Source organism: Pinus tabuliformis, chromosome 2_1, assembly GCF_031772625.1.
Source record: "Pinus tabuliformis cultivar Carrire ecotype Pingquan chromosome 2_1, CPIR1, whole genome shotgun sequence".
NCBI classification, from domain to species: domain Eukaryota; kingdom Viridiplantae; phylum Streptophyta; class Pinopsida; order Pinales; family Pinaceae; genus Pinus; species Pinus tabuliformis.
The window spans coordinates 277,234,676-277,262,375 of record NC_142299.1 but is presented as its reverse complement, the minus strand read 5'-3'; the positions used below and the strand labels follow the sequence as shown (position 1 = coordinate 277,262,375).

The 27,700-nt window shown below is 38.9% G+C and overlaps 1 protein-coding gene across 1 annotated transcript in view; it reads left to right on the top strand.

Moving 5' to 3' along the window:
- Positions 1-10,250: 10,250 nt before the first annotated feature.
- Positions 10,251-27,700, top strand: part of LOC149199849 (uncharacterized) — a 32,829-nt gene continuing 15,379 nt past the window's right edge. The window contains exons 1-3 of the mRNA XM_089400738.1: positions 10,251-10,310; positions 10,469-12,241; positions 12,334-13,804. Of these exons, the coding sequence (XP_089256864.1) occupies positions 10,251-10,310; positions 10,469-12,241; positions 12,334-13,804 (3,304 nt within the window). The remainder of the gene's footprint in view (positions 10,311-10,468; positions 12,242-12,333; positions 13,805-27,700) is intronic.

Here is a 27,700-nt window from a genome sequence, read left to right as displayed (position 1 = left end):
TCTAGGGCTCGGCCTCGAATACTAGGTCTGGGCTCTTCCCCGGGTCGACTCCAAAAACAGAAACGGGGCAGACCTTCTCATATCTCATCGGCTAAGTTAAACGCTGTGGCGGACGTTGCTTTGGGGAGACAATCTACTATTGAAAGGGCGCTTAGAGCTATCGAGCCCATGCACTGTGGTGAATCATGATCTGGCTCTCCTTCAATTGCAGGGGACTTGCCAACCCCAAAAAACGACTGGCTCTGAAAAGACTTCTTCATGTATCAAGATGTGATATTATCTTTCTGCAAGAAACTCTATGCACAGCTGAGATGGCGGTGAACTGCCTGCAAGGTTTTCTTCCGGGGTGGACTCTGCATGGACTGGACGCATGTGGGCGATCCGGTGGCTTACTCATCGGTATCAACCCAAGGAAGTGTAAGTCAATCTCCACCTGGGGGGGCAGAGGGTTCCTGGGAATGGATATCATGGCTGGGGATCTGGGCTTCCCGATAAGATTTATTAACATATATGGTCCCAACCAGCATCGTCTCCCCTTCTGGCAAGACTTTCTATCTGGTAACCATATAACTCAGCATACAGTGATTGGAGGGGATTTCAACTTCTCTCTGGGAGTTGGCGAATCTTGGGGTCATAATGCCCAGTGGGATTCCATTGCGGATCAAATGAATTTACTGCTGGACTCTCATCACCTGGTGGACATCCCCATGAATAAGAAACTTCCTACTTGGCACAATCAACGCACAGGGGAGGCTGCACTGGGGAGGCGATTAGATAGATTCATGATGCACCAGGATCTAATTCAGATTTGTCCACTATACAGACAATGGGTTGGCATAGGGGGTCTATCTGACCATCTTCCAATTTTTTTACAGATTAGTGATAATAAACCCAAGCCGAGATCCCCTTTCAAATTCTTCGCTGGCTTTCTCAAGGATCCGGATTATAATAATATGGTCACGAACTTCTGGGTTGCTCAGCCCCCTCTGCGGACTCATCGCAAGGCCTATGATTTCTGTGTTAGGCTTAATAAACTCAAAGTTCTTACTGAAGACTGGGCGACAGCCAAGAGGAAAAGAGATGAACAGATTTTGACGGATACTGAAACTCAGATAGCCTCATTAACTGATGATAAAGGATCTGGTTACCTCACTGATGAATCCAAAGCCTTGCTCAACCGTCTGTATGGACAAAAAGCAAAAATCCTACTTGAAAAGGAGGAGCAATGGAGGCTTAAAAGTAGAGCCATTTGGCTCAAAGCGGGGGACTGCAACACAAAATACTTTCACAACTTAGCCAACGGCAGGAAGGCTTCGAACACCATTTGGAGACTTCCTAGAGAGCCAGATGGTTGGGCTACCACTCACCAGCAATTGGCTAGTCTTGGGGTGTCCCATTTCAAGGGTCTCTTTACAGCTCCACCAGAAATCAATCTTCCAGATATTATTAGAACTGCTGAAAAACTCCCTCGGTTTGTTGGCCAGGAGGATCTGGAAGACCTTACAGCTCCTGTCACATCTCTGGAGCTTGAGAATACTCTAAAATGGTTCAAGAAAGAGAAGAGTCCGGGACCAGATGGATGGCCGGTGGAATTCTATCTGGCGTTTTATGAACAGATGGGTGAGGATATTTTAGCTGTTGTTGAGGAAAGCCGGCTCTCGGGGCACATCCACCCACCTATGAATCAGACCTATATTGCCTTGATCCCCAAAGCTGATGAACCCTCTTCTTTCAATGACTTCCGGCCCATCTCCCTCTGCAATTGCCTATACAAAATCATTGCCAAGATAATTGCCAATCGTATTAAGCCGATTCTTTCCTCCCACATATCTGCTGAACAATTTGCTTTCCTTCGAAATCGCCATATTTATGAGGCTATTGGTACTGCCCAGGAAACCCTACATTCCATCAAGCTGAAGAATCTGAAAAGTGTATCTTTAAAAATTGATCTTACTAAGGCTTTCGACAAGGTGAATTGGCTTTATCTTAAGATGACACTTATACACCTGGGCTTCCCCCTGCCTTTCATTAACTGGATCATGGGATGTGTTACATCTGTCTCGTTTGCCATTCTCATCAATGGAGCAGCATCAGATCGATTTTACATTAACAGGGGCATCAAGCAAGGATGCCCTCTCTCTCCACTACTCTTTCTCATTGTAATGGAAGGGTTGAGCAGGCTTATTGCGGATGCCAAAAGGAATGGGGAGATAAGCGGCCTCAAAATTACCGAACAGCTCTCCATCACACACCTATTGTTCGTGGATGATATTCTCATATTCCTTAATGGCAGCGTTAGAGATAGCACGGCCCTTAACCGGATCCTTCAACTCTTCTGCAAACCACGGGTATGGAAATAAATAGGGACAAATCTACCAGATCAGTGACGAGATGCACTCAACAAGAATCTCTATTGGCTGTTCAGTTCTTTCCCTTCCAGGAAAACAATCTTCTGGATGGTATCAAATACTTGGGATTCAGATTAAGGCCGGATGGATACAATTCTGGACACTGGGGGTGGCTCATCAACAAAATAGAAAAGAGGATAACTTGTTGGCACCACCGCCTACTTTCAAAAGCGGGCAGATTACAGCTGATCAAATCTGTTCTCGAGGCCACACCGGTATATTGGATGTCCCTTACCTGGGTTCCGAAAGGCATTTTACAGAAAATTCAACAGATTTGTAGCAGGTTCCTGTGGAATGGGAATAAAAAGGGTAAGATCTTTGCTTGGACTAAATGGTCCCTGGTATCCATGCCCAAGCACTGGGGAGGATGGGGACTTAAATCCCTTCCCGATTTTGCACTCGCCCTAACAGCAAAGCAGGGATGGTCTCTTCTCAAGATGGATAGCTTATGGGCAGAAGTCATACACAAAAAATACATTTGGCCCACAAACATCCTTGACTGGATTCGTAGACCTTCTTGGCAACTTCAAGGTGTGTCGGCCATCTGGAAAGCCACCCTAAAAGCTCTGCCCCTCATCAAGGAAAACCTGCTCTGGAAGATTGGAAATGGTACCCAGGTTCGAATTGGGCTGGACCCATGGCCTGGGTCTGGAAACGCTCACCTCCTTCCGGCAGACATGATCCAACATCTTAATTATATGGGTATCAAATACTTATATCAGGTCGGAGACCCCATCCGATCAACTATCTTCTCTCAAGCTTGGAGATCGGACCATCAGTGGCAATTAACAGATGAATGGGTGGAATTATGGCAGCGATACTTACAGGCTCTCTCTGAATCTCATATTAAGTTACATGAGCATGATGATGAACTTATATGGGCACCTGCAAAATCAGGTTTATATTCTCCTAAGTCGGGATACTTAAAACTCATCGAGGACAAGAAGCCTGACTTGATAAAAAGTTGGTGGTCGAATATTTGGCAGCTTCAAGCTCAGCCCAGAGCCAGGCTCTTAATGTGGAACATACTGGCGAATAAATTACCAACGGGGGAAAATCTAAAAAGGCGTTCATTCGCTGGCCCTACCTGGTGTGTCCTCTGCAACAAGGCGGAGGAATCTACTTACCATTTATTTCTCTCTTGCGAAATCACCAGGGAAATCTGGCAGCAGGTCAAACTTATTCTTAACATCACAACCGACTGGCACGCAGATGACATCTCTTCGGCCTGGGATCTCTGGTGGTCAGCTGTGTCCTCGGAGAAAGCAAGGAATCTGCCTTTGGTTGTGGCCATGTATATCTGGTATAAGCGTAATGATATAATCTTTGCGGCAGGCAGGGAGAACTGGCAGCACCTTCCGCCATCCATTTGTTCGGCCTTCACTGAAATCCCTTTTGACATCAAAGCTAATATCCCCAGGCAGATCACCTCCGAAATTATCAACAGAAACATGCCGTGGGCATACTTTGATGGTGCCGCATCTGTACAAGGGTGCGGTGGGGGTATCCTTTTCCACATTACAGAATCTCATTATTTTCATCTGAAACTGGGTCTTGGTCTGGGGACCAACAATCATGCCGAACTCATCACATTGAGACATCTTCTCTATTTCGCTCTTTCTAAAAATTGCAGACAAATACAAATATTTGGTGATTCTAAGATTGTAATTGATTGGGCAAACAATATTTCCTATTGTCACACATACTCTTTGAGACATATCTTGGAAGAAATTGTTTTTTTCAAAACATTTTTTGACCAGATCACTGTTTCACATATCTACAGGGAAAGAAATACAACTGCTGACCGGCTCTCGAAAGAAGCGGCGGCTCGGCCTCTAGGCGATTGGATGATCGAGGAACACAGTCTAGAAGGGATGCACGTCTTCTACCATCGACCGTACATAGATGGACTGTTACAAGGGGGAATCCTCCCCAACTGAAATTTTGAAATTTTGATTTTTCTAGCCCATGCTCTGTATATATTGGACTGACTCTTTACAGACATATTATGTATTTTTTCGAACAGAGGACATACCTCTTTTACTTTTTGCATATTTCAAAACAACATGTATATCTGAAAACTTTTTGTAAATGGATACAGCCCCATCGTATCCACAGTGACACATATGGGACAGATCTTATGGAACTACTGAATGGTGGTAATACCACTTTATTAGCATATGCCTTCGGCATCTACAGCATGTAATCTCTATTATACCTCTTAATAGAAATTATGAACTCTATGGAGAAACAATGTAACAAACAAAGTGTGTTGGCTCTTTAGAAGATAATCAAATAGTCTCACTTGTTAGTAGTTCACCTCCACCTACTAATCCTTTCATTCCAATGAAGATGATACCTCACCAAACTCTGTAAAACATGAAAAATAAAATTGACGAAGTTATTCATGATGAATTAGGGAATGAAACCAAAAGAAGTTCATATTCTATCGATAAAATATGAAAAAAATAAAAAAATTAAGATACTCATCATGATTTAGGGCAAGAAACAAAACGAAGTCCCTAGTCTATGTTCAGTTGGTTAGATCATGTGAGATAAGCAACCTAATGATTAGAGAAAAGAGGCCCCTCACATAAAGATAATATAGGCCCTACACAAATAGCAAGGACACTAATGAATGGAAAATAAATTTGGACACTAGAAATAACAAAAAATCAAAAGAAGGAAAAATAAGTTTGGAAAAAAGTAGAAAAGAAAAAGAAATCCCTAACAACATCTCAACAATGGTAACAAGAAGTAGGCCCATAAACTAGTTCGGTTAAGTATTGTTTTTGTCTCTTTCTATGTAGCATATTTGTATAAATTTACTTATGTGAAAAAAATTGCAATGTAGTTCCACTTGGTATTTCGAAATAAATGTTAGGTGGACAATATCGATCACAATTTTACAATGGATTTGGTAGATCAATCATGCAGTCCTTTGTCATACAACCTAGTTACATACTTTTATTAAACATAAATCTAATTGTTTCCGTTAAGAAAAAAAAATCTGGTATCTTCATGACATGAACCTGATTCTTTTCTAGCCTTTTGTAAATTTGGTATAAGAAAGTAATTTCCTTTTAATTTACTTTTTGTTATTGTCAAAGACACACTGAAAAATCAACCATTGTGATGGTTAGCATTCCAAAGGTATCATGTGAAACATGAATGAAGGCTATAGAGGAAAGAAGAAGAAGGAAGATGGAAGGAGAACTTAGGATATTAGTAGTAGAGATCATAACTCAAAGAGAACAAGATTAAATTAATGGATGGGATGTCAAAGAGCTTCTCCATGATAAACAAGAGTATCATTGAGTGTCGACCATCTGCAATTTTTTTTTATTTCGAATGAGTAACAATAAAGAAATATGAGTTTAACTATACCCCAATCCTAAAATAATCCTTATTAGATGTTGAAATCTATGACAATTATGAGCTAATTTCATGTCTATATTTGAATATCTAGTTTTGTTTCGAGTATGATTGATTAAGGAAAATGACTAAGGTTGTGCTCCTGATGAAATTAATACAAAGATAAAGATAGATGTTAAGAATTAGCAAGATTTAGGCAAGACAAACAAGATGGAAAAAAGGCCTAAAGCCCATTGGTTGTATTGTATTGATCTCAAAATATGAATTTATAATGCATGAATGACCATTCTTTATCTTTTAGATCTAGAACTACATCAAACTCACAACTCATCAGTAAATTATCATGACAACTCGTCAAGATAGGAATTACAAATCATGACAATTGTATTGTCATAATTTGTGGTTGTCTAGGGACTCACAGTCTAACATTCCCCCTTAGCCACTATCCTGGATAATTGTACCAATAACCTTTATTATCTTCAATACGAAACTATTGAACTATGTTTCAATGAACATATTCCTAAAAATCGACAATATTTGAATATATGGAAGTGATCAATTTTTATCTCTGAACATTTATGTTAAAAGGATTGTTTAAGAGATTCCTAGTTTCTATGCTACAATCATCAATTTTTTATGTTTTAACCCTATATAGAAATTACTTGCAAACAAATTATTGAAAAAAAAATATGCAATGGAAAGAACATAAAAATATACACAAATATTTTCTCCTGGAACCCAAAAACAGGAAAATTTGATTGATTTTTCATTATATTCCTTTAAATGTTACAATACATTTTATACATGTCGAACCATTCATAAATCTCAATCCATTAATGTGTTTTAGAACATAACCATAGTTCCCTTGACCGGATCTACAAAATACCATGGGAAAAAAAATCGTTGTCAAAACCATGCGCAAAGCTTTTGGTAGGTATGCCCATCATTCTTCGATCTGCCCAACCATTATTGGGTCCGCATAAAAATATTTTTTCCACAAAACACCGTGCTGGGGGGCAGTCCCCCAATAGTGGGAGTAGAAGCCTACCTGTGATCCTGTGTTGTACTCAACACAATGGAATAGTACATGGGACTAATTTTGAAAATAATATAACACATACGAAACAAATTCCGTGCCAAATGCTCATTGAAATGATTGATACGACTTCATAACTTGGAGCTAGATATTAGATGTTCCCCCCATCACCTAGATTGTGAGAATTTTTTAAATGGTTCATTTTTGGAAGGGATATAAGCTAGGGCTATGGATTATTTAAGTGGTGCTTTTTCTAGTTGACCACTAACCATCCTCCATTGAACCTAGTGGTTTACGATTTACCACTAGCTAGAAATATTCAAATGATGTGGTGGTTTTGAGATTACCACTAACCAATCTTTTTTGAATTATCTAATGGATTTTGGACGATCACTAACCAATTTTCTTTCAATAATGCTTTATTCTTCAGATGAGATCTAACCAACTTCACTTCATCAATTCACTCCCCTTCTTAAAGGTGCAGGAGAGTTTCATTTGTTAGTGTGGTTCCCCCTTTTTAGGTGTGGAGAGTACCATATTTGACTCTCATGTCTTTACCTTTGTTTTGACTGGGTGGTAATACTGATGTAGTTTCTTCACTTCTTTATTCCATCTTTAGGAATTTCTCCATCCATAATTGACTATATTTGTATGCTTCCTTTTCTTTCAAATTTTCTCTAATAAATATCTTTTCTTCCCACAATGAAGACACCGATTAAGATTGAAACACTAACACTACATGTGACCATTTCTCTCACAATGCTAATACATTTTATCAGCACTCTAAACTTCATCAAGGAATCCTAGAGTCACAAATTGAATTGGTTTTGTAGAAATTTGAATAATATTACACTTATTCACAGAGATTATCGTGATTATACACTATTTGTGGAATGCATGCATAATACATAACCTCCTCTACCATTGATCATCAATTTGCGGAATTAAAAAAACAATTGCATGCGCACATTGAAACGTCAATCACACATATGAACACAGTGTGTAATGGGGAAAACATACAGCTGAAAACCCCCAACTATATGTATATTATAATGATAGAGAACATGTAACAGTACATAGTGGCCCGCCACCTTAGGAATCATGAGCTGAAGCCGAAGGGCGATGGCGGAACCCTAGCAAGTTTCTGCGCTGCTGAACCAAACCCCATGGCGGTTTACAGACAGCCCCCGGGTCTCTTGTAATGCCGGGCTGACTGCGGCACTGTTGTTTTTGTTTTATTGCGTGGATTATTTTATTCCGCGGTCCCCCCTGGGCACCCACCTCTGAGCCCACTGCCGCTCTGACTTCCCTGATCTCGGTGCTACCGGACCTCAGCTCGAACCCCGCTCGCGACGCATATCCGACAGTTTAACATGGGTGACGAGGAATTGGTAGATTACGAGGCGGACCCTAGGCCGCATCAAGAAATATGGGCACACACCAGCAGGCCTCATATGATTCCGCGTAGCGTTGCTTTGGGTTTTACGACAGGTGCCCCGAATCTGCATCCACACTTGTCTTCTGCTGATAAAAACAAAGGACCGGCTATCTCAACAGCGGAATCCCCGCCCATTGCATGCCCTCCTCTCTCCCCGGCCACTGCTCAGTTACTAGGCTCTTGTTTCCTGGGATCCCCTTTGCTCGACGTCTCCTTACAGGAACTCAATCGGCCTGCGCTCCATCCTCCCCCTCCGCCTCCCCCCCCTTCAAGCTCCCACTCCCCCTCCGTATCATTTATGCCTCAATCCCTCCAGCAACCCTTCATCCCCCCTGTATCCGGCTTCCCGGGTTCTGGTTTTCCCTCCCCTCGATCTCCAATTCCCTCAGGTTGTTTCACCACTCCACTCCCGGTTCGTTCAGCTGCATCAGCACAGTACAGCACATCTGATCCGTGCCAAAACCTGCTGAAGGGAATTCCTTTTGGGAGGCGCTCCGAGAAGGTGACCAAGGGACGCTGCCTCCGCTCCATTGATCCTGACTACAATATCAACTTGGGACCTGAAGATCCTATTCCGGACGTGATGGATGCAGCTCGAAAAGTGTTAGTGGGCAGAGTCAGAGGACGAACTTATTCTGCGGAGAGGCTCAAACTTTGGGTAAACGAGATTTGGGGATCGCTTTTCAAAGAACTCCCGGAGGTTATGGTGCTTACAAGGGGCTGGTTTGCCCTACACTTTCAGAGACCCGAATACACTCAGTGGGTACTTACCCAATATTGGCATATTGAGCTCGCGCCGGTGCTACTTAAAAGGTGGGATCCCCTGTTTGATCCAGAGCGCAAACATCTTGGCGAAGGCCCCATATGGGTTCGGCTTCCAGGATTACCTTGGCAATACTGGAATCAATTCACCTTCAAAAAGATTGGGGACACTCTAGGTACCTATCTGGAGCATGGTAGATCATTTGAAAAGACGGGCATCAGGACTATGGCAAGAATTCTGGTTAATATGGATATCAGACCTGGGCTGGTGGAAAAGATCACCCTGCACCACAATCATGTCTCGCGCAAACAACCCCTTGATTATGAAGGAGTGCCTTATCGGTGCAGGAGATGCCACAAAGTAGGGCACCTCTTCAAGGACTGCCCATTGCTTGCGAAGGGGATTTCGGAGGACTCCAAGGGACCTCGCCAACAGAACACGGTGAATCAAAATGAAGGAGAGCACCAGCCATCGGAAGATGTGCAGCCTCAGCAGGAGATCCCCTCCACGAAGAAGGGGGATAGCACAACAAAAACTGCTCGCAGCAAGGACCTGGTTGCACCTGGACCGCCGCGGACCCGTTCATGGACTGCCGGGAAGAATACAAAACCGGCTGCGACTGTACCTACTCGTCCGGGTAATGATTCTGTCCCCTCTCTCTCACAATCTTGCTCTAATGATATGATATCTAATATTCACTCTTTTATACAAACATCTCGCTCTGAATCTGCTCCCATTCCCTCCATTATTTGCACTATTGCCCCTCCTCCGCCATCCATTTCTACTACCCCTCCCATGTCCAACCAGATCCTGGGGGTCGTGGACCACTCTTCTTCACCGGAGCTATCCGGATCACACCACTATCACCTGCGATCTAGGGCTCAGCCTCGAATACTAGGTCTGGGCTCTTCCCCGGGTCGACTCCAAAAACAGAAACGGGGCAGACCTTCTCATATCTCATCGGCTAAGTTAAACGCTGTGGCGGACGTTGCTTTGGGGAGACAATCTACTATTGAAAGGGCGCTTAGAGCTATCGAGCCCATGCACTGTGGTGAATCATGATCTGGCTCTCCTTCAATTGCAGGGGACTTGCCAACCCCAAAAAACGACTGGCTCTGAAAAGACTTCTTCATGTATCAAGATGTGATATTATCTTTCTGCAAGAAACTCTATGCACAGCTGAGATGGCGGTGAACTGCCTGCAAGGTTTTCTTCCGGGGTGGACTCTGCATGGACTGGACGCATGTGGGTGATCCGGTGGCTTACTCATCGGTATCAACCCAAGGAAGTGTAAGTCAATCTCCACCTGGGGGGGCAGAGGGTTCCTGGGAATGGATATCATGGCTGGGGATCTGGGCTTCCCGATAAGATTTATTAACATATATGGTCCCAACCAGCATCGTCTCCCCTTCTGGCAAGACTTTCTATCTGGTAACCATATAACTTAGCATACATTGATTGGAGGGGATTTCAACTTCTCTCTGGGAGTTGGCGAATCTTGGGGTCATAATGCCCAGTGGGATTCCATTGCGGATCAAATGAATTTACTGCTGGACTCTCATCACCTGGTGGACATCCCCATGAATAAGAAACTTCCTACTTGGCACAATCAACGCACAGGGGAGGCTGCACTGGGGAGGCGATTAGATAGATTCATGATGCACCAGGATCTAATTCAGATTTGTCCACTATACAGACAATGGGTTGGCATAGGGGGTCTATCTGACCATCTTCCAATTTTTTTACAGATTAGTGATAATAAACCCAAGCCGAGATCCCCTTTCAAATTCTTCGCTGGCTTTCTCAAGGATCCGGATTATAATAATATGGTCACGAACTTCTGGGTTGCTCAGCCCCCTCTGCGGACTCATCGCAAGGCCTATGATTTCTGTGTTAGGCTTAATAAACTCAAAGTTCTTACTGAAGACTGGGCGACAGCCAAGAGGAAAAGAGATGAACAGATTTTGACGGATACTGAAACTCAGATAGCCTCATTAACTGATGATAAAGGATCTGGTTACCTCACTGATGAATCCAAAGCCTTGCTCAACCGTCTGTATGGACAAAAAGCAAAAATCCTACTTGAAAAGGAGGAGCAATGGAGGCTTAAAAGTAGAGCCATTTGGCTCAAAGCGGGGGACTGCAACACAAAATACTTTCACAACTTAGCCAACGGCAGGAAGGCTTCGAACACCATTTGGAGACTTCCTAGAGAGCCAGATGGTTGGGCTACCACTCACCAGCAATTGGCTAGTCTTGGGGTGTCCCATTTCAAGGGTCTCTTTACAGCTCCACCAGAAATCAATCTTCCAGATATTATTAGAACTGCTGAAAAACTCCCTCGGTTTGTTGGCCAGGAGGATCTGGAAGACCTTACAGCTCCTGTCACATCTCTGGAGCTTGAGAATACTCTAAAATGGTTCAAGAAAGAGAAGAGTCCGGGACCAGATGGATGGTCGGTGGAATTCTATCTGGCGTTTTATGAACAGATGGGTGAGGATATTTTAGCTGTTGTTGAGGAAAGCCGGCTCTCGGGGCACATCCACCCACCTATGAATCAGACCTATATTGCCTTGATCCCCAAAGCTGATGAACCCTCTTCTTTCAATGACTTCCGGCCCATCTCCCTCTGCAATTGCCTATACAAAATCATTGCCAAGATAATTGCCAATCGTATTAAGCCGATTCTTTCCTCCCACATATCTGCTGAACAATTTGCTTTCCTTCGAAATCGCCATATTTATGAGGCTATTGGTACTGCCCAGGAAACCCTACATTCCATCAAGCTGAAGAATCTGAAAAGTGTATCTTTAAAAATTGATCTTACTAAGGCTTTCGACAAGGTGAATTGGCTTTATCTTAAGATGACACTTATACACCTGGGCTTCCCCCTGCCTTTCATTAACTGGATCATGGGATGTGTTACATCTGTCTCGTTTGCCATTCTCATCAATGGAGCAGCATCAGATCGATTTTACATTAACAGGGGCATCAGGCAAGGATGCCCTCTCTCTCCACTACTCTTTCTCATTGTAATGGAAGGGTTGAGCAGGCTTATTGCGGATGCCAAAAGGAATGGGGAGATAAGCGGCCTCAAAATTACCGAACAGCTCTCCATCACACACCTATTGTTCGTGGATGATATTCTCATATTCCTTAATGGCAGCGTTAGAGATAGCACGGCCCTTAACCGGATCCTTCAACTCTTCTGCAAACCACGGGTATGGAAATAAATAGGGACAAATCTACCAGATCAGTGACGAGATGCACTCAACAAGAATCTCTATTGGCTGTTCAGTTCTTTCCCTTCCAGGAAAACAATCTTCTGGATGGTATCAAATACTTGGGATTCAGATTAAGGCCGGATGGATACAATTCTGGACACTGGGGGTGGCTCATCAACAAAATAGAAAAGAGGATAACTTGTTGGCACCACCGCCTACTTTCAAAAGCGGGCAGATTACAGCTGATCAAATCTGTTCTCGAGGCCACACCGGTATATTGGATGTCCCTTACCTGGGTTCCGAAAGGCATTTTACAGAAAATTCAACAGATTTGTAGCAGGTTCCTGTGGAATGGGAATAAAAAGGGTAAGATCTTTGCTTGGACTAAATGGTCCCTGGTATCCATGCCCAAGCACTGGGGAGGATGGGGACTTAAATCCCTTCCCGATTTTGCACTCGCCCTAACAGCAAAGCAGGGATGGTCTCTTCTCAAGATGGATAGCTTATGGGCAGAAGTCATACACAAAAAATACATTTGGCCCACAAACATCCTTGACTGGATTCGTAGACCTTCTTGGCAACTTCAAGGTGTGTCGGCCATCTGGAAAGCCACCCTAAAAGCTCTGCCCCTCATCAAGGAAAACCTGCTCTGGAAGATTGGAAATGGTACCCAGGTTCGAATTGGGCTGGACCCATGGCCTGGGTCTGGAAACGCTCACCTCCTTCCGGCAGACATGATCCAACATCTTAATTATATGGGTATCAAATACTTAGATCAGGTCGGAGACCCCATCCGATCAACTATCTTCTCTCAAGCTTGGAGATCGGACCATCAGTGGCAATTAACAGATGAATGGGCGGAATTATGGCAGCGATACTTACAGGCTCTCTCTGAATCTCATATTAAGTTACATGAGCATGATGATGAACTTATATGGGCACCTGCAAAATCAGGTTTATATTCTCCTAAGTCGGGATACTTAAAACTCATCGAGGACAAGAAGCCTGACTTGATAAAAAGTTGGTGGTCGAATATTTGGCAGCTTCAAGCTCAGCCCAGAGCCAGGCTCTTAATGTGGAACATACTGGCGAATAAATTACCAACGGGGGAAAATCTAAAAAGGCGTTCATTCGCTGGCCCTACCTGGTGTGTCCTCTGCAACAAGGCGGAGGAATCTACTTACCATTTATTTCTCTCTTGCGAAATCACCAGGGAAATCTGGCAGCAGGTCAAACTTATTCTTAACATCACAACCGACTGGCACGCAGATGACATCTCTTCGGCCTGGGATCTCTGGTGGTCAGCTGTGTCCTCGGAGAAAGCAAGGAATCTGCCTTTGGTTGTGGCCATATATATCTGGTATAAGCGTAATGATATAATCTTTGCGGCAGGCAGGGAGAACTGGCAGCACCTTCCGCCATCCATTTGTTCGGCCTTCACTGAAATCCCTTTTGACATCAAAGCTAATATCCCCAGGCAGATCACCTCCGAAATTATCAACAGAAACATGCCGTGGGCATACTTTGATGGTGCCGCATCTGTACAAGGGTGCGGTGGGGGTATCCTTTTCCACATTACAGAATCTCATTATTTTCATCTGAAACTGGGTCTTGGTCTGGGGACCAACAATCATGCCGAACTCATCACATTGAGACATCTTCTCTATTTCGCTCTTTCTAAAAATTGCAGACAAATACAAATATTTGGTGATTCTAAGATTGTAATTGATTGGGCAAACAATATTTCCTATTGTCACACATACTCTTTGAGACATATCTTGGAAGAAATTGTTTTTTTCAAAACATTTTTTGACCAGATCACTGTTTCACATATCTACAGGGAAAGAAATACAACTGCTGACCGGCTCTCGAAAGAAGCGGCGGCTCGGCCTCTAGGCGATTGGATGATCGAGGAACACAGTCCAGAAGGGATGCACGTCTTCTACCATCGACCGTACATAGATGGACTGTTACAAGGGGGAATCCTCCCCAACTGAAATTTTGAAATTTTGATTTTTCTAGCCCATGCTCTGTATATATTGGACTGACTCTTTACAGACATATTATGTATTTTTTCGAACAGAGGACATACCTCTTTTACTTTTTGCATATTTCAGAACAACATGTATATCTGAAAACTTTTTGTAAATGGATACAGCCCCATCGTATCCACAGTGACACATATGGGACAGATCTTATGGAACTACTGAATGGTGGTAATACCACTTTATTAGCATATGCCTTCGGCATCTACAGCATGTAATCTCTATTATACCTCTTAATAGAAATTATGAACTCTATGGAGAAACAATGTAACAAACAAAGTGTGTTGGCTCTTTAGAAGATAATCAAATAGTCTCACTTGTTAGTAGTTCACCTCCACCTACTAATCCTTTCATTCCAATGAAGATGATACCTCACCAAACTCTGTAAAACATGAAAAATAAAATTGACGAAGTTATTCATGATGAATTAGGGAATGAAACCAAAAGAAGTTCATATTCTATCGATAAAATATGAAAAAAATAAAAAAATTAAGATACTCATCATGATTTAGGGCAAGAAACAAAACGAAGTCCCTAGTCTATGTTCAGTTGGTTAGATCATGTGAGATAAGCAACCTAATGATTAGAGAAAAGAGGCCCCTCACATAAAGATAATATAGGCCCTACACAAATAGCAAGGACACTAATGAATGGAAAATAAATTTGGACACTAGAAATAACAAAAAATCAAAAGAAGGAAAAATAAGTTTGGAAAAAAGTAGAAAAGAAAAAGAAATCCCTAACAACATCTCAACAATGGTAACAAGAAGTAGGCCCATAAACTAGTTCGGTTAAGTATTGTTTTTGTCTCTTTCTATGTAGCATATTTGTATAAATTTACTTATGTGAAAAAAATTGCAATGTAGTTCCACTTGGTATTTCGAAATAAATGTTAGGTGGACAATATCGATCACAATTTTACAATGGATTTGGTAGATCAATCATGCAGTCCTTTGTCATACAACCTAGTTACATACTTTTATTAAACATAAATCTAATTGTTTCCGTTAAGAAAAAAAAATCTGGTATCTTCATGACATGAACCTGATTCTTTTCTAGCCTTTTGTAAATTTGGTATAAGAAAGTAATTTCCTTTTAATTTACTTTTTGTTATTGTCAAAGACACACTGAAAAATCAACCATTGTGATGGTTAGCATTCCAAAGGTATCATGTGAAACATGAATGAAGGCTATAGAGGAAAGAAGAAGAAGGAAGATGGAAGGAGAACTTAGGATATTAGTAGTAGAGATCATAACTCAAAGAGAACAAGATTAAATTAATGGATGGGATGTCAAAGAGCTTCTCCATGATAAACAAGAGTATCATTGAGTGTCGACCATCTGCAATTTTTTTTTATTTCGAATGAGTAACAATAAAGAAATATGAGTTTAACTATACCCCAATCCTAAAATAATCCTTATTAGATGTTGAAATCTATGACAATTATGAGCTAATTTCATGTCTATATTTGAATATCTAGTTTTGTTTCGAGTATGATTGATTAAGGAAAATGACTAAGGTTGTGCTCCTGATGAAATTAATACAAAGATAAAGATAGATGTTAAGAATTAGCAAGATTTAGGCAAGACAAAGAAGATGGAAAAAAGGCCTAAAGCCAATTGGTTGTATTGTATTGATCTCAAAATATGAATTTATAATGCATGAATGACCATTCTTTATCTTTTAGATCTAGAACTAGATCACACTCACAACTCATCAGTAAATTATCATGACAATTCATCAAGTTAGGAATTACAAGTCATGGCCATTGTATTTTCATAATTTGTGGTTGTCTAGGGAATCATAGTCTAACATTCCCCCTTAGTCACTATCCTGGATAATTGTACCAATAACCTTTATTATCTTTAATACGAAACTATTGAACTATGTTTCAATGAACATATTCCTGAAAATCGACAATATTTGAATATATGGAAGTGATCAATTTTTATCTCTGAACATTTATGTTAAAATGATTGTTTAAGAGATTCCTAGTTTCTATGCTACAATCAACAATTTTTTATGTTTTAACCATATATAGAAATTACCTGCAAACAATTTATTATATATATATATATATATATATATATATGCAATGGCAAGAACATAAAAACATACACAAATATTTTCTCCTGGAACCCAAAATCGGGAAAATCTGATTGATTTTTCATTATATTCTTTTCAATGTTACAATACATTTTATACATGTCGAAGCATTCATAAATCTCAATCCATTAATGTTATTTTAGAACATAACCATAGTTCCCTTGACCGGATCTACAAAATACCATGGGAAAAACCATCATTGTCAAAACCATGCACAAAACTTTTGGTAGGTATTCCCACAATTCTTGGGTCTGCGGAACCATTATTGGGTCCGCATAAAATTATTTTTTCCACAAAACACTATGCTGGGGGGCAGTCCCCCAATAGTGGGAGTAGAAGCCTACCTGTGATCCTGTGTTGTACTCAACACAATGGAATAGTACATGGGACTAATTTTGAAAATAATATAACACATACGAAACAAATTCCGTGCCAAATGCTCATTGAAATGATTGATACGACTTCATAACTTGGAGCTAGATATTAGATGTTCCCCCCATCACCTAGATTGTGAGAATTTTTTTAAATGGTTCATTTTTGGAAGGGATATAAGCTAGGGCTATGGATTATTTAAGTGGTGCTTTTTCTAGTTGACCACTAACCATCCTCCATTGAACCTAGTGGTTTACGATTTACCACTAGCTAGAAATATTCAAATGATGTGGTGGTTTTGAGATTACCACTAACCAATCTTTTTTGAATTATCTAATGGATTTTGGACGATCACTAACCAATTTTCTTTCAATAATGCTTTATTCTTCAGATGAGATCTAACCAACTTCACTTCATCAATTCACTCCCCTTCTTAAAGGTGCAGGAGAGTTTCATTTGTTAGTGTGGTTCCCCCTTTTTAGGTGTGGAGAGTACCATATTTGACTCTCATGTCTTTACCTTTGTTTTGACTGGGTGGTAATACTGATGTAGTTTCTTCACTTCTTTATTCCATCTTTAGGAATTTCTCCATCCATAATTGACTATATTTGTATGCTTCCTTTTCTTTCAAATTTTCTCTAATAAATATCTTTTCTTCCCACAATGAAGACACCGATTAAGATTGAAACACTAACACTACATGTGACCATTTCTCTCACAATGCTAATACATTTTATCAGCACTCTAAACTTCATCAAGGAATCCTAGAGTCACAAATTGAATTGGTTTTGTAGAAATTTGAATAATATTACACTTATTCACAGAGATTATCGTGATTATACACTATTTGTGGAATGCATGCATAATACATAACCTCCTCTACCATTGATCATCAATTTGCGGAATTAAAAAAACAATTGCATGCGCACATTGAAACGTCAATCACACATATGAACACAATGTGTAATGGGGAAAACATACAGCTGAAAACCCCCAACTATATGTATATTATAATGATAGAGAACATGTAACAGTACATAGTACAATACTCCTCACAAGTACTCAGTACTATCTCCACCTACTACACACAAACTAGCTTAGATCTGAACAAGTCACGGGTTCAAATCTCCTCCGCTGTTTGCCTGCCTCTACTGCGCAATCCAAGTTGAGAATAGATCTGATCCAAGTTCGAATTCCCCTTGGCTTGTACTGCGCAATCCTCATTGGCAATCTCAATCAATGATTTTGCAAATCTCATGCACAGCTATAGTCACAACTGATAGTAGTCTCACCCTTTCACCCACCTCTAACACTTGTCTCCACTGAACTGTCCATTCACTGAGTTAACTGATGTATTCTTTAGTTGATTTATGAGTTAATAATTAGTGAATTAATTAATAATTAATTCACATCACTCATCACTAGTGTATTTGGCAGTTAGACTAAATACAACTAGTTCAACTAAGTCAAATTGAGTTGGGAATACTTGTGGGGTAGATGGATACACCCCACAATTATCGGGTGTACCTACGTTCCACTCAAAGGACTGTGGTAACCAGGGATCTGAAGTTCGATGAGCAGAAAGCCATGCAAGTGTCACTTGAGAGGGAGCTCAAGTTGCATGCAGAGGAGGAACTTTCAATTCCTGAGGATGAGCCTCAAATTGATGCGGAGCAGCCGCATGCAGAGAATCTGGGAGTGGAGACATACACTCGTGTTGATACTTCCAGAGATGGGTGGAAACGCTCAATGGAAGCTGATATGTTGATGTTGGATGTACAGTAGAATGTGGGATAGCCATATTCTCAGCGCAGATAGAGGAGGTCGCCAGAGCAACACACTGGGTACATGGCCCTGGTTGGGGAGTGTGTCAATACCGAACCTTCTTCATTCGAGGAGGCAGTGCAAAAACCAGTCTGGGTTGATGTAATGGTAGAAGAGTATGACTATGTCATTCAGAATAGTGTGTGGGATGTTGTCCCAAGACCTCACGGTAAGTCAATGGTGAGTTCCAGATGGCTTTACAAGGTAAAGCAGGCAAGTGATGGCAGTGTTGAGAAACATAAGGCAAGGTTTTGCTGCCCGTGGTTTCTCATAGATCGACGGGATCGACTTCGATGAGACTTTTTCTCCCATAGCAAGGTACTCATCGATTAGATTGATGTTAGCTCTATTAGCTCAGATGGGGTGGAAGATCGACCAGATGGACGTGAAGACATCATTCCTCAATGGGAAGATTGAGGAGGACGTGTACATTGAACAACCAGAAGGTTTTGAGACCTTCGATCATGAGTCACATGTGTGCAGACTCAAGAGGGCTTTGTATGGGCTTAAGCAAGCACCCCATGCTTGGTACACCAGGATCGGCATCTATTTCACGAGTTTGGGCTTCACTAAGAATGAAGTAGATGTGAACCTTTACCACATCATGGTAGAAGGTAAACCATCGATCATTGTTCTTTATGTCGATGATCTGATTTTGACAGGTGATGATCAGTTGATACAGCCTTGTAAGGAGGACCTTGCAAGAGAGTTCAAGATGAAGGACATGGGCCTTATGCACTACTTTCTAGGCATGGAGTTCTGGCAAAAAGATGGTGAAGTATTTGTGCCTCAAGGCAAGTATGCCAAAGAGATACTCAGGCGCTTTCACATGGAGAAGTGCAAGCCCATGCAAACTTCTCTAGCTAGGAACTGGAGGAAGGAGGATGCTACTTTAGGTGAGGTAGTAGATGCTGCTGTTTATCGGCAACTGGTGGGTTCATTTATGTATCTGGTGAACACATGACCCGACTTATGCTTTGTGGTGAACCAACTGACTCAAGCTATGGTTTAGCCTACCAAGCTGTTTTGGAAGGCAGCGAAGCATGTGCTGAGATACCTCAGAGGCACATCTCATTTCGGATTGTGGTATAGATAGACAGAGAGTGAAGCTTTAGGGCTTCATAGATGTGGATTGGGCAGGGAGTCCATTAGACTCGAAGAGCACTTCTGGAGGAATCTTCAACCTTGGTTCAACTATAGTTTCCTGGTACAGCAGGAAATAGATATCAGTTGCACTTAGCTCAGCAGAGGCTAAATACATGGCTGCTAGTCAGGCTGCATGTGAGGCCATTTTGATGCAAAAGATTCTAGTGGGATTTTTTGGTCAAAGGATGGATCCTACAGTGATCTACTGTGATAACCAGAGTTGTATCAAACTCTCTCAGAATCCAGTTTTTCATGACAGGTCCGAAAACATTCATATCCAGTATCACCATCTTCGAGACTTTGTGGTCAAGAGGATCATGTTGCTGCCATATGTTTCGACCGAGGAATAAGATGCAGATATTTTGACTAAGGCATTATCAAAATGCAAGTTAGAGTTCCACAGAGATAAGATTGGGGTTACTGATAATCCCTTCCTTCTTGAGAGGGACTGTTGAAAATAGCAACAAGAAATGCTAAAAATAACAGTGCTATAAATAGCAGTTCAACCATTGTTGAACATAGCAACAACGAATGAAAAATGGAAGTGATAAAAATAGCATTACTATAAATAGAATTTCGGGATACCTTCCTATTTTAGTCAGTCCCTAAACTAAAATAGTGAAGTAAAATTTGAATTTGATCTTAACAGCTATTTGTAAAATAATTAATTAATTCATATTGAGTTAATTAGTTAAAGAAAATCAAATATGAATTCTAGGTGGGGACATGCAACAGTTTCTCCATTACTTGATGAATTTATCCATCAGTTAAAGAGATAAGGATGAGTTATAATATTGAGTTGAAATTACTTGGCTCGGTTAACTGAGTCAAGTCCAGTTAGATTAATTCAAATAGTTTGTTGAATTAATGTAAATTCAGTTAGTTAATGCATGCATGCATGTAATTGTTGCACTTCAGATAACTGAATATTATCTCATAAATAACTCGTGCATGTCAGTTCAGTTAGAGACCCAATTGAGATCAGATGGAGGGAGAGTGTACTATCAATTGCTAGAATATTCCATTGTGAATATTCCTTACATGTAGAAGGAATTCTTTCCTTGAGGATTGTGTAGTTACTTCTTCAGGCTTTGTGAGTGTGACGAGGCCAATTCACACTTATGGATTCACTGGACCCCAAGAAAAACTGCGCAAGGAAATAGGAGGCTTTGAGGGCTTGAGGAGGACAGATACTATGTGTATTCAATCTGTGAGTTGTATTGTTTGATTGCAGAGAGAGCAAGATAGCTTGAGAGATGATCTTTTTGTAACTTGAACAAGATTTCCACTTGTATGATAATACAAAGATTGGCATTTTAGGCTGAGGCTTTCCCCGGTTTATTTCTTCTATGTTGTGTGTGATTGATTTCTCATTCTCAGTTATATGTGTTCTCTTGATCTTGCTCAATTCGATTAAGCTTCCGCAAACCGTTGTAGAAGTAGATCTTGTATTGTGTTTTAGTATATTACATAATCTATTGATCTACAGTGGGAATTTCTACATCAAATTGATAGCTACTTGAAGAGACTTGGATTCCCTAAAATTGATGTTGATCCAAAACTATATTTCAAGGTTGTGAAGAATGTACCTATGATTTTATTGCTATATGTTGATGATTTATTTTTGACAAGTGTTGAGCCTCTCATTATTCAGTGTAGGAGAGAGTTGGCCTATAAATTTGACATGAAGGATATTATCTCAAGGCATTAGGTTATTAATATCCTTCAGAAGTTTGGCATGGTGGACTATAAATTCATGGAAACTTCCATGGTGACTAATTTGAATAAGTTGAGAGACTTTGAGTCTAATTTGCTAAACCCATCTATTTACCGATAGTTTATTGGCTCATATATGTATTTGGTTAATACCAAGAAGGACATTTTATTTGTAATAAATATGTTGAACGAGTTCTAGGTGGAATCGAGACATGAAAATTAAATTGTATCAAAGCACATTTTGAGATATATATGTCATATTGTAAGATATGGTTCTATGTATGTCTCAAATAGTGATGTACAACTATAGGGACATACATATTTTGACTAGGCAAGGAGTAAGGATGACAAGAAGAGTACTTTAGGAGGATGCTTCAGTTGGGCTCTGTTATGATTTCTTGGTTGAGCAGGAAGCATAAATATATCATAGTCAACACTGCAAAAATAGAGTATATCATAGCTAATGAAGGTTGCAATGAAGCAATGTGGCTTCATAAGTTGTCTGCGAGATTGTTTGATTGGGAGTTGGAACCAACCGTGATATATTTTTACAATTAAAGATACATGAATATTCCATTGAACCTTTCATTCCATGATAGGTTGAACCACATCGAAATCAAGTATCACTACATTTGTGAAATGGTGCAGAAGGGAGTAGTGAAGCATGAGTACATCTCCACTAATAAGCATAAATATGATATTTTGACAAAGCTTATGTCGAGACTGAAGTTCATAAACTTTTGGGGAAAACCTTGGGTTTGTGGAGATTTCACCTCTCATTGAGAGGGAGTGTTGATATGATACCATCATGGCCAGTCACTCTCTTTTTGTTAAATATGTTGGCCAGTTGGGGAGAATGGTCATAGAACCTCGTGATCACTTAGTTGAATTCATGGATTTTAGAGTCAAACTCAGTCTCTCTAGAGAGGATGAGGATCCTATTTAGCATAAGGCCCAACTACTCATGTAGAGTGTGGTCTTTGGAGTTTCACCAAGGGGTCAAAGGTACCAACCTATAGAATGGTGAACCAAGACTATTCTAGATTAAGAGTACTGACTAAGATTATAGGTCGGTGGTATCGACTAGAGTTGTCATGAATAGTTGATGTTAAATGTTATGCCATGTGTGAGGAGTACTGACCAAGATTATGGGTTAGTGGCACCAACTAGTTGTGATAACCTAGTTGTGATAACTAGTTGATGTTGTTGATGATGATGATATTGTTGATGATTTGCTATAACATTTTCTTATTGAAATTTGTCAACTTGAGAGCATCTAAGACAATCATTATGAATACCTCCCTAGTTAAGAGGAAGTATGGAATTTGTTGATGGTCAGTATTCATAATATATATTTTAGCCCTTGATGTATTTTATATTGATCAATGTAAAGAATTATATTCATGCTAGATTGAAATAAAAAAATATTTTTGAGTGATGTCCTTATGGACTTTTAAAAGAGAATTTTGAATTTTCAAAATTGATTTTTTGGCTCTAAAAAATAGACAAGCTATCCTTCCCCTAGGTCAAGTTGGCCTAGAAAATGCACACACCCATCCAACCTAGAAACTCACCATATAAATGCATTCAACCTCCTCCTCTAAGGAAACAATTTCATCTCTCTCAATAAATAACCTTATGGGCATCCAAGTGAAGGATGAGAAGGACAAGGAGGATAAAAAATAAGGAAAAATTCATCTCTCTCTCTCTCTATATATAGCCTGCAAGAGTGCATGATCTATCTCTCTCTAGTTTTCCTAAGTTTATGGGAAAGTTGCAGTTGTAGGGCAAAATTTTATCAACAGTTGCATGACAAAAATTTTGGGTTTATGGGGAGTTACTGGGAGGCTGAATTTTGGACTAGGGTAGAATAGGAAGGTGAAATTGATGGGAATATTTGAGGCTTGACTTGGAGGTTATTGACATGGTTTGGCCATAGATTTGTTGAAGGTAAAGTTCAACCTACTCGTTGACTAGAAATCTAGGTGTGTCTTTTGTTGACACGAAAAAATTATCTATTCAAAAGGTTGTTGGTTTTTTCCCCCAAGTGGGTTTTCCTAGGGTAAATATTGTGTTCTCTTTTTTTATTGTGATCCATACTATCCTACTGTTTTTATATGGTTGAATTTCTGAAGTGTAATTTCTTAATGATATCTTGGAAAAATAAAACGAAGATCAACATCATTAGAAGTATATTAAATTTTTAACCAATAGTATGATTATATCTATTTCACTTGAGAAAATAATGCCTATAACCATCACAATATGAAGTGCATTCTTCTTATTGCATCAAGTAGTTTCTTTCTCACATCAAACATTGCATGAAGTGGTTTCCTCTTATGACAAACCATACATTAAGTTTCTATTTCACCACGAACAATCACAAGAGGTGGCTACTATACGGTCATGACTTTCCTATGTCAAGTTGTTCCTAGACTATAAAAAACTTGCACTACAAAGTCGTTTTAGCTTACTGCAAACTTTTTAGGGGTACACATTGCTTTACCATTAGTTGACTAAGGTATAGAAAATAATTAATTCCACTCATAGAGATTCTATTTATATACTTAAACATTCTCTAAAACCAATACATCAACTCACACATGCCACTATAAACTTCATTACAAATATAAAGAGTGACTCACATTACAATATGATATTCAAATCATTTCACAAAATGATGTGAAGTTTTACTTTTATTTAGCACCACCACTTGACTTCCAATGCTTCCATGTTCACTAATTCCACAAGAACTATCATAAACTATTTATAAATAAAATTCTATTTTTAATGCAGGCAGGCTAGAGAGTTATGTCGTATTTAATATTTACATAAAAAATCCTAACTAGAAATTGCAACAAATGTTGCAAAGGAAACATAGTAAGGCAATAGAGTAGAAAAGATTAGCATTAACAGTAAATGTGTGACCTGCAACACCCAAAGAAAAAATCATGCATGCGGTTAATACTCAAAACCAATTCAACAATTTGAAACATTGTGAAAGCATACAAAATATTAAGAACATTGTTTCTCTTCATATGTTTAGCACAAAGACCTTAGAAACTAATGGGTTTAACATTCTCCAAAATAGTAGGAACAAAATTTAGAAACTTATCCTCTAGTTGTATATGATGGGGTGGCTAATTGTGTCTACTTTCTCTCCTCTCCTTAAATGCACAAATAACCCCTTTATTCAAACCTAAAATAAAATGGTAAAGTTCATTTCTCAAAAGAGTAATAATGAAAAAATTCTATTAGTCTATATTTTCTTGATTGAGTGTGAAAATGAAATCCAATTATATTTTTATTATATTAGCAAGATATAAATATGGATAATGTTATTTACATAAAATATGGAAAACTATGACATCAAAAGTAAGGTAAAAGTTCAAAAATAAATATTCTTGTTCATTGTAGGAAAAGTCAAAGATATTAAATACCTTAACATATAATCCATGACATGAATAGGCATAAATACATCACTTATCCTTAAAAATGACACATAAACATCATGGCTTAGTGAGTAGGAGAACACCATCAAGGAATGGATCATCTCATTATTAGAGATTGGTCCATATCCAATGTTAAGAGGCTACATCTCAATGAAAATTAGGTCTCAATCATCATTATTAGACTCAATGGGTTTAACATTCTCCAAAATAGTAGGAACAAAATTTAGAAACTTATCCTCTAATTGTATATGGTGGGGTGGCTAATTCTCCCTACTTTATCTCCTCTCCTTAATTTCACAAATAACCCAAATGCATTATTGGACATGAATATATGGGATGATTAAGAAATTTTGTGGCTAGGGGAGGAACCAAGTTTATCCCTACCTAGGTGATAGATAGTACATCTCAAAATCTCTAATCTCTAGGGGAAGTGTGTCATTTGGATCTCTATCATTAATAAATCTATGGAAAAGTTAGAAATAATAAAGCTTTTATTAAATCATAAAAAATATGAAAAGTTCCATAATATCAAATAACACGCCGTTACACTTGTTCCATAAAAAACAGAAAGAAAAAGATATACATGAATAAATTAACATTGATCCAATATTATACAATCTTTGGAATCTTAATGTTATCTCTCAAGGGAGCTCTCTAGAATATGGATGTAAGGATATGTTCAGTAAAAAGAGATTCATCCCATCCATAAGAAAATTTGACAAGGGGGTAAAATTAGAAAACTATTGAGTACTCACAGTTGCTCCCATTTATGACACTAAGGTTTCTAAATTACTAAGTCAATCTAGTGTTTATAGGGAGGGTGTATATTGTTCACCACAATTATCAATGTGAATCCAACCATAAAGTAATAAATTTTATATAGGTTGAGATATATTACATTATATTTATGTACTACATATCCTTATTAATTTATTTCTGGGTGCATGATGTTTATCCCTTATCAAAACTTTTTATAATGTGGACCTTTTATCAAACCTAAAATAAAATGGTAAAGTTCATTTATAAAAAAAGTAATAATGACAAAATTCTATTAGTCTATCTCTTCTTGATTGAGTGTGAAAATGAAATCCAATTATATTTTTATTATATTAGCAAGGTATAAATATGGACAATGTTTTCTACATAAAATATGGAAAACTATGACATCAAAAGTAAGGGAAAAGTTCAAAATAAATATTTTTATTCATTGTAGGAAAAATCATAGATATTAAATACCTTAACATATAATCCATGACATAAATAAACATAAATACATAACCTATCCTTAAAAATGACACATAAACATCATGGCTTTGACTAGGAGAACACTGTCAAGGAATGTATCATCTCATTATTTGATATTGGTCCATATGCAATGTTAAGAGGCTATATATCAATGAAAATTAGGTCTCAATCATCACTGTTGGACTCAATGGGTAGGAAAAAAATTAGAAACGTATCCTCTACTTGTATATGATGTGGTGGCAAATTCTTCCTACTTTTTCTTCTCTCCTTAAATTCAAAAATAACCCTAATGCATTATTGGACATCAATCTATGGGACCATTGAGAAATTGTGTGGCTAGGGGAGGAACCAAGTGTCTCCTTGCTCAGGTGATAGATGGTGCATCTCAAAATATCTAATATATATGGAGAGTGTGTCATTTTCACATTTATCATTCATACACGTAGGGACAATTTACAAAGAATGGGGCTATTATTAAATCATAAAAAATATGGAAAGTTCAATTAGTCTATCTTTGCTTGATTTAGTGTGAAAATAAAATCGAATTATATTTTTATTATATTAGCAAGGTATAAATATGTACAATTTTTTTAACATAAACGATGGAAAACTATGACGTCAAAAGTAATGGAAAAGTTCAAAATAAAGATTCTTTTTAATTGTAGGAAACATCAAATATATTAAATATCTTAAAATATAATCCATGACTTGAATAGGAATAAATACATAGCTTATTCTTAAAAATGACACATAAACACCCTGGCTTGGTGAGTAGGAGAACACCATCAAGGATTGGGGCATCTCATTATGATATATTGTTCAATACCCAATGTTAAGAGCCTAGATCTCAATGAAAGTTAGGTCTGAATCATCGTTATTAGACTTAATAGGTTTAACATTATCCAAAGTAGTAGGAGAAAAATTTAGAAATTTATCCTCTAGTTGTATATGATGGGATGTGCAATTTTTCCTACTTTCTTTTTTTCTCCTTAAATTCATAAATAACCCTAACGCATTATGTATCTCTCTTCTCAAGTGATAGATAGTGCACCTCAAACTCTCTAATCTCTAGGGGAAGTGTGTCATATGTGTCTCTACCATTCATACTTGTAGGGACAAGTTAGAAAGAATAAAGTTATAATTAAATGATAAAAAATATGAAAGAATCCATAATATCAAATAACACCTCTTTCCACCTGTTCCATAAAAAAATAAAGAAAAATATATACATGAATAAATTATCATTGATCCAAAATTATACAATCTTTAGAATCTTACTTTTATCTCTCTAGAGAGCTCTCTAGGATATGGATGTAAGGATATGTTTAGTAAAAATGGATTCATCCCATCCATAAGTAAACTTGATAAGGGGAAAAAATTAGAAAACAATATTTTGTACTCATAGTTTCTCCCATTTATGACACTAAGGTTCCTAAATTACTAAGTCGGTATAGTGTTTACAAGGATTGTGTATATTGTTCACCACAACTCTCAATGTGCACCGAACCATAAAGTAATAAATTCTATATAGGTTGATATATATTCCATT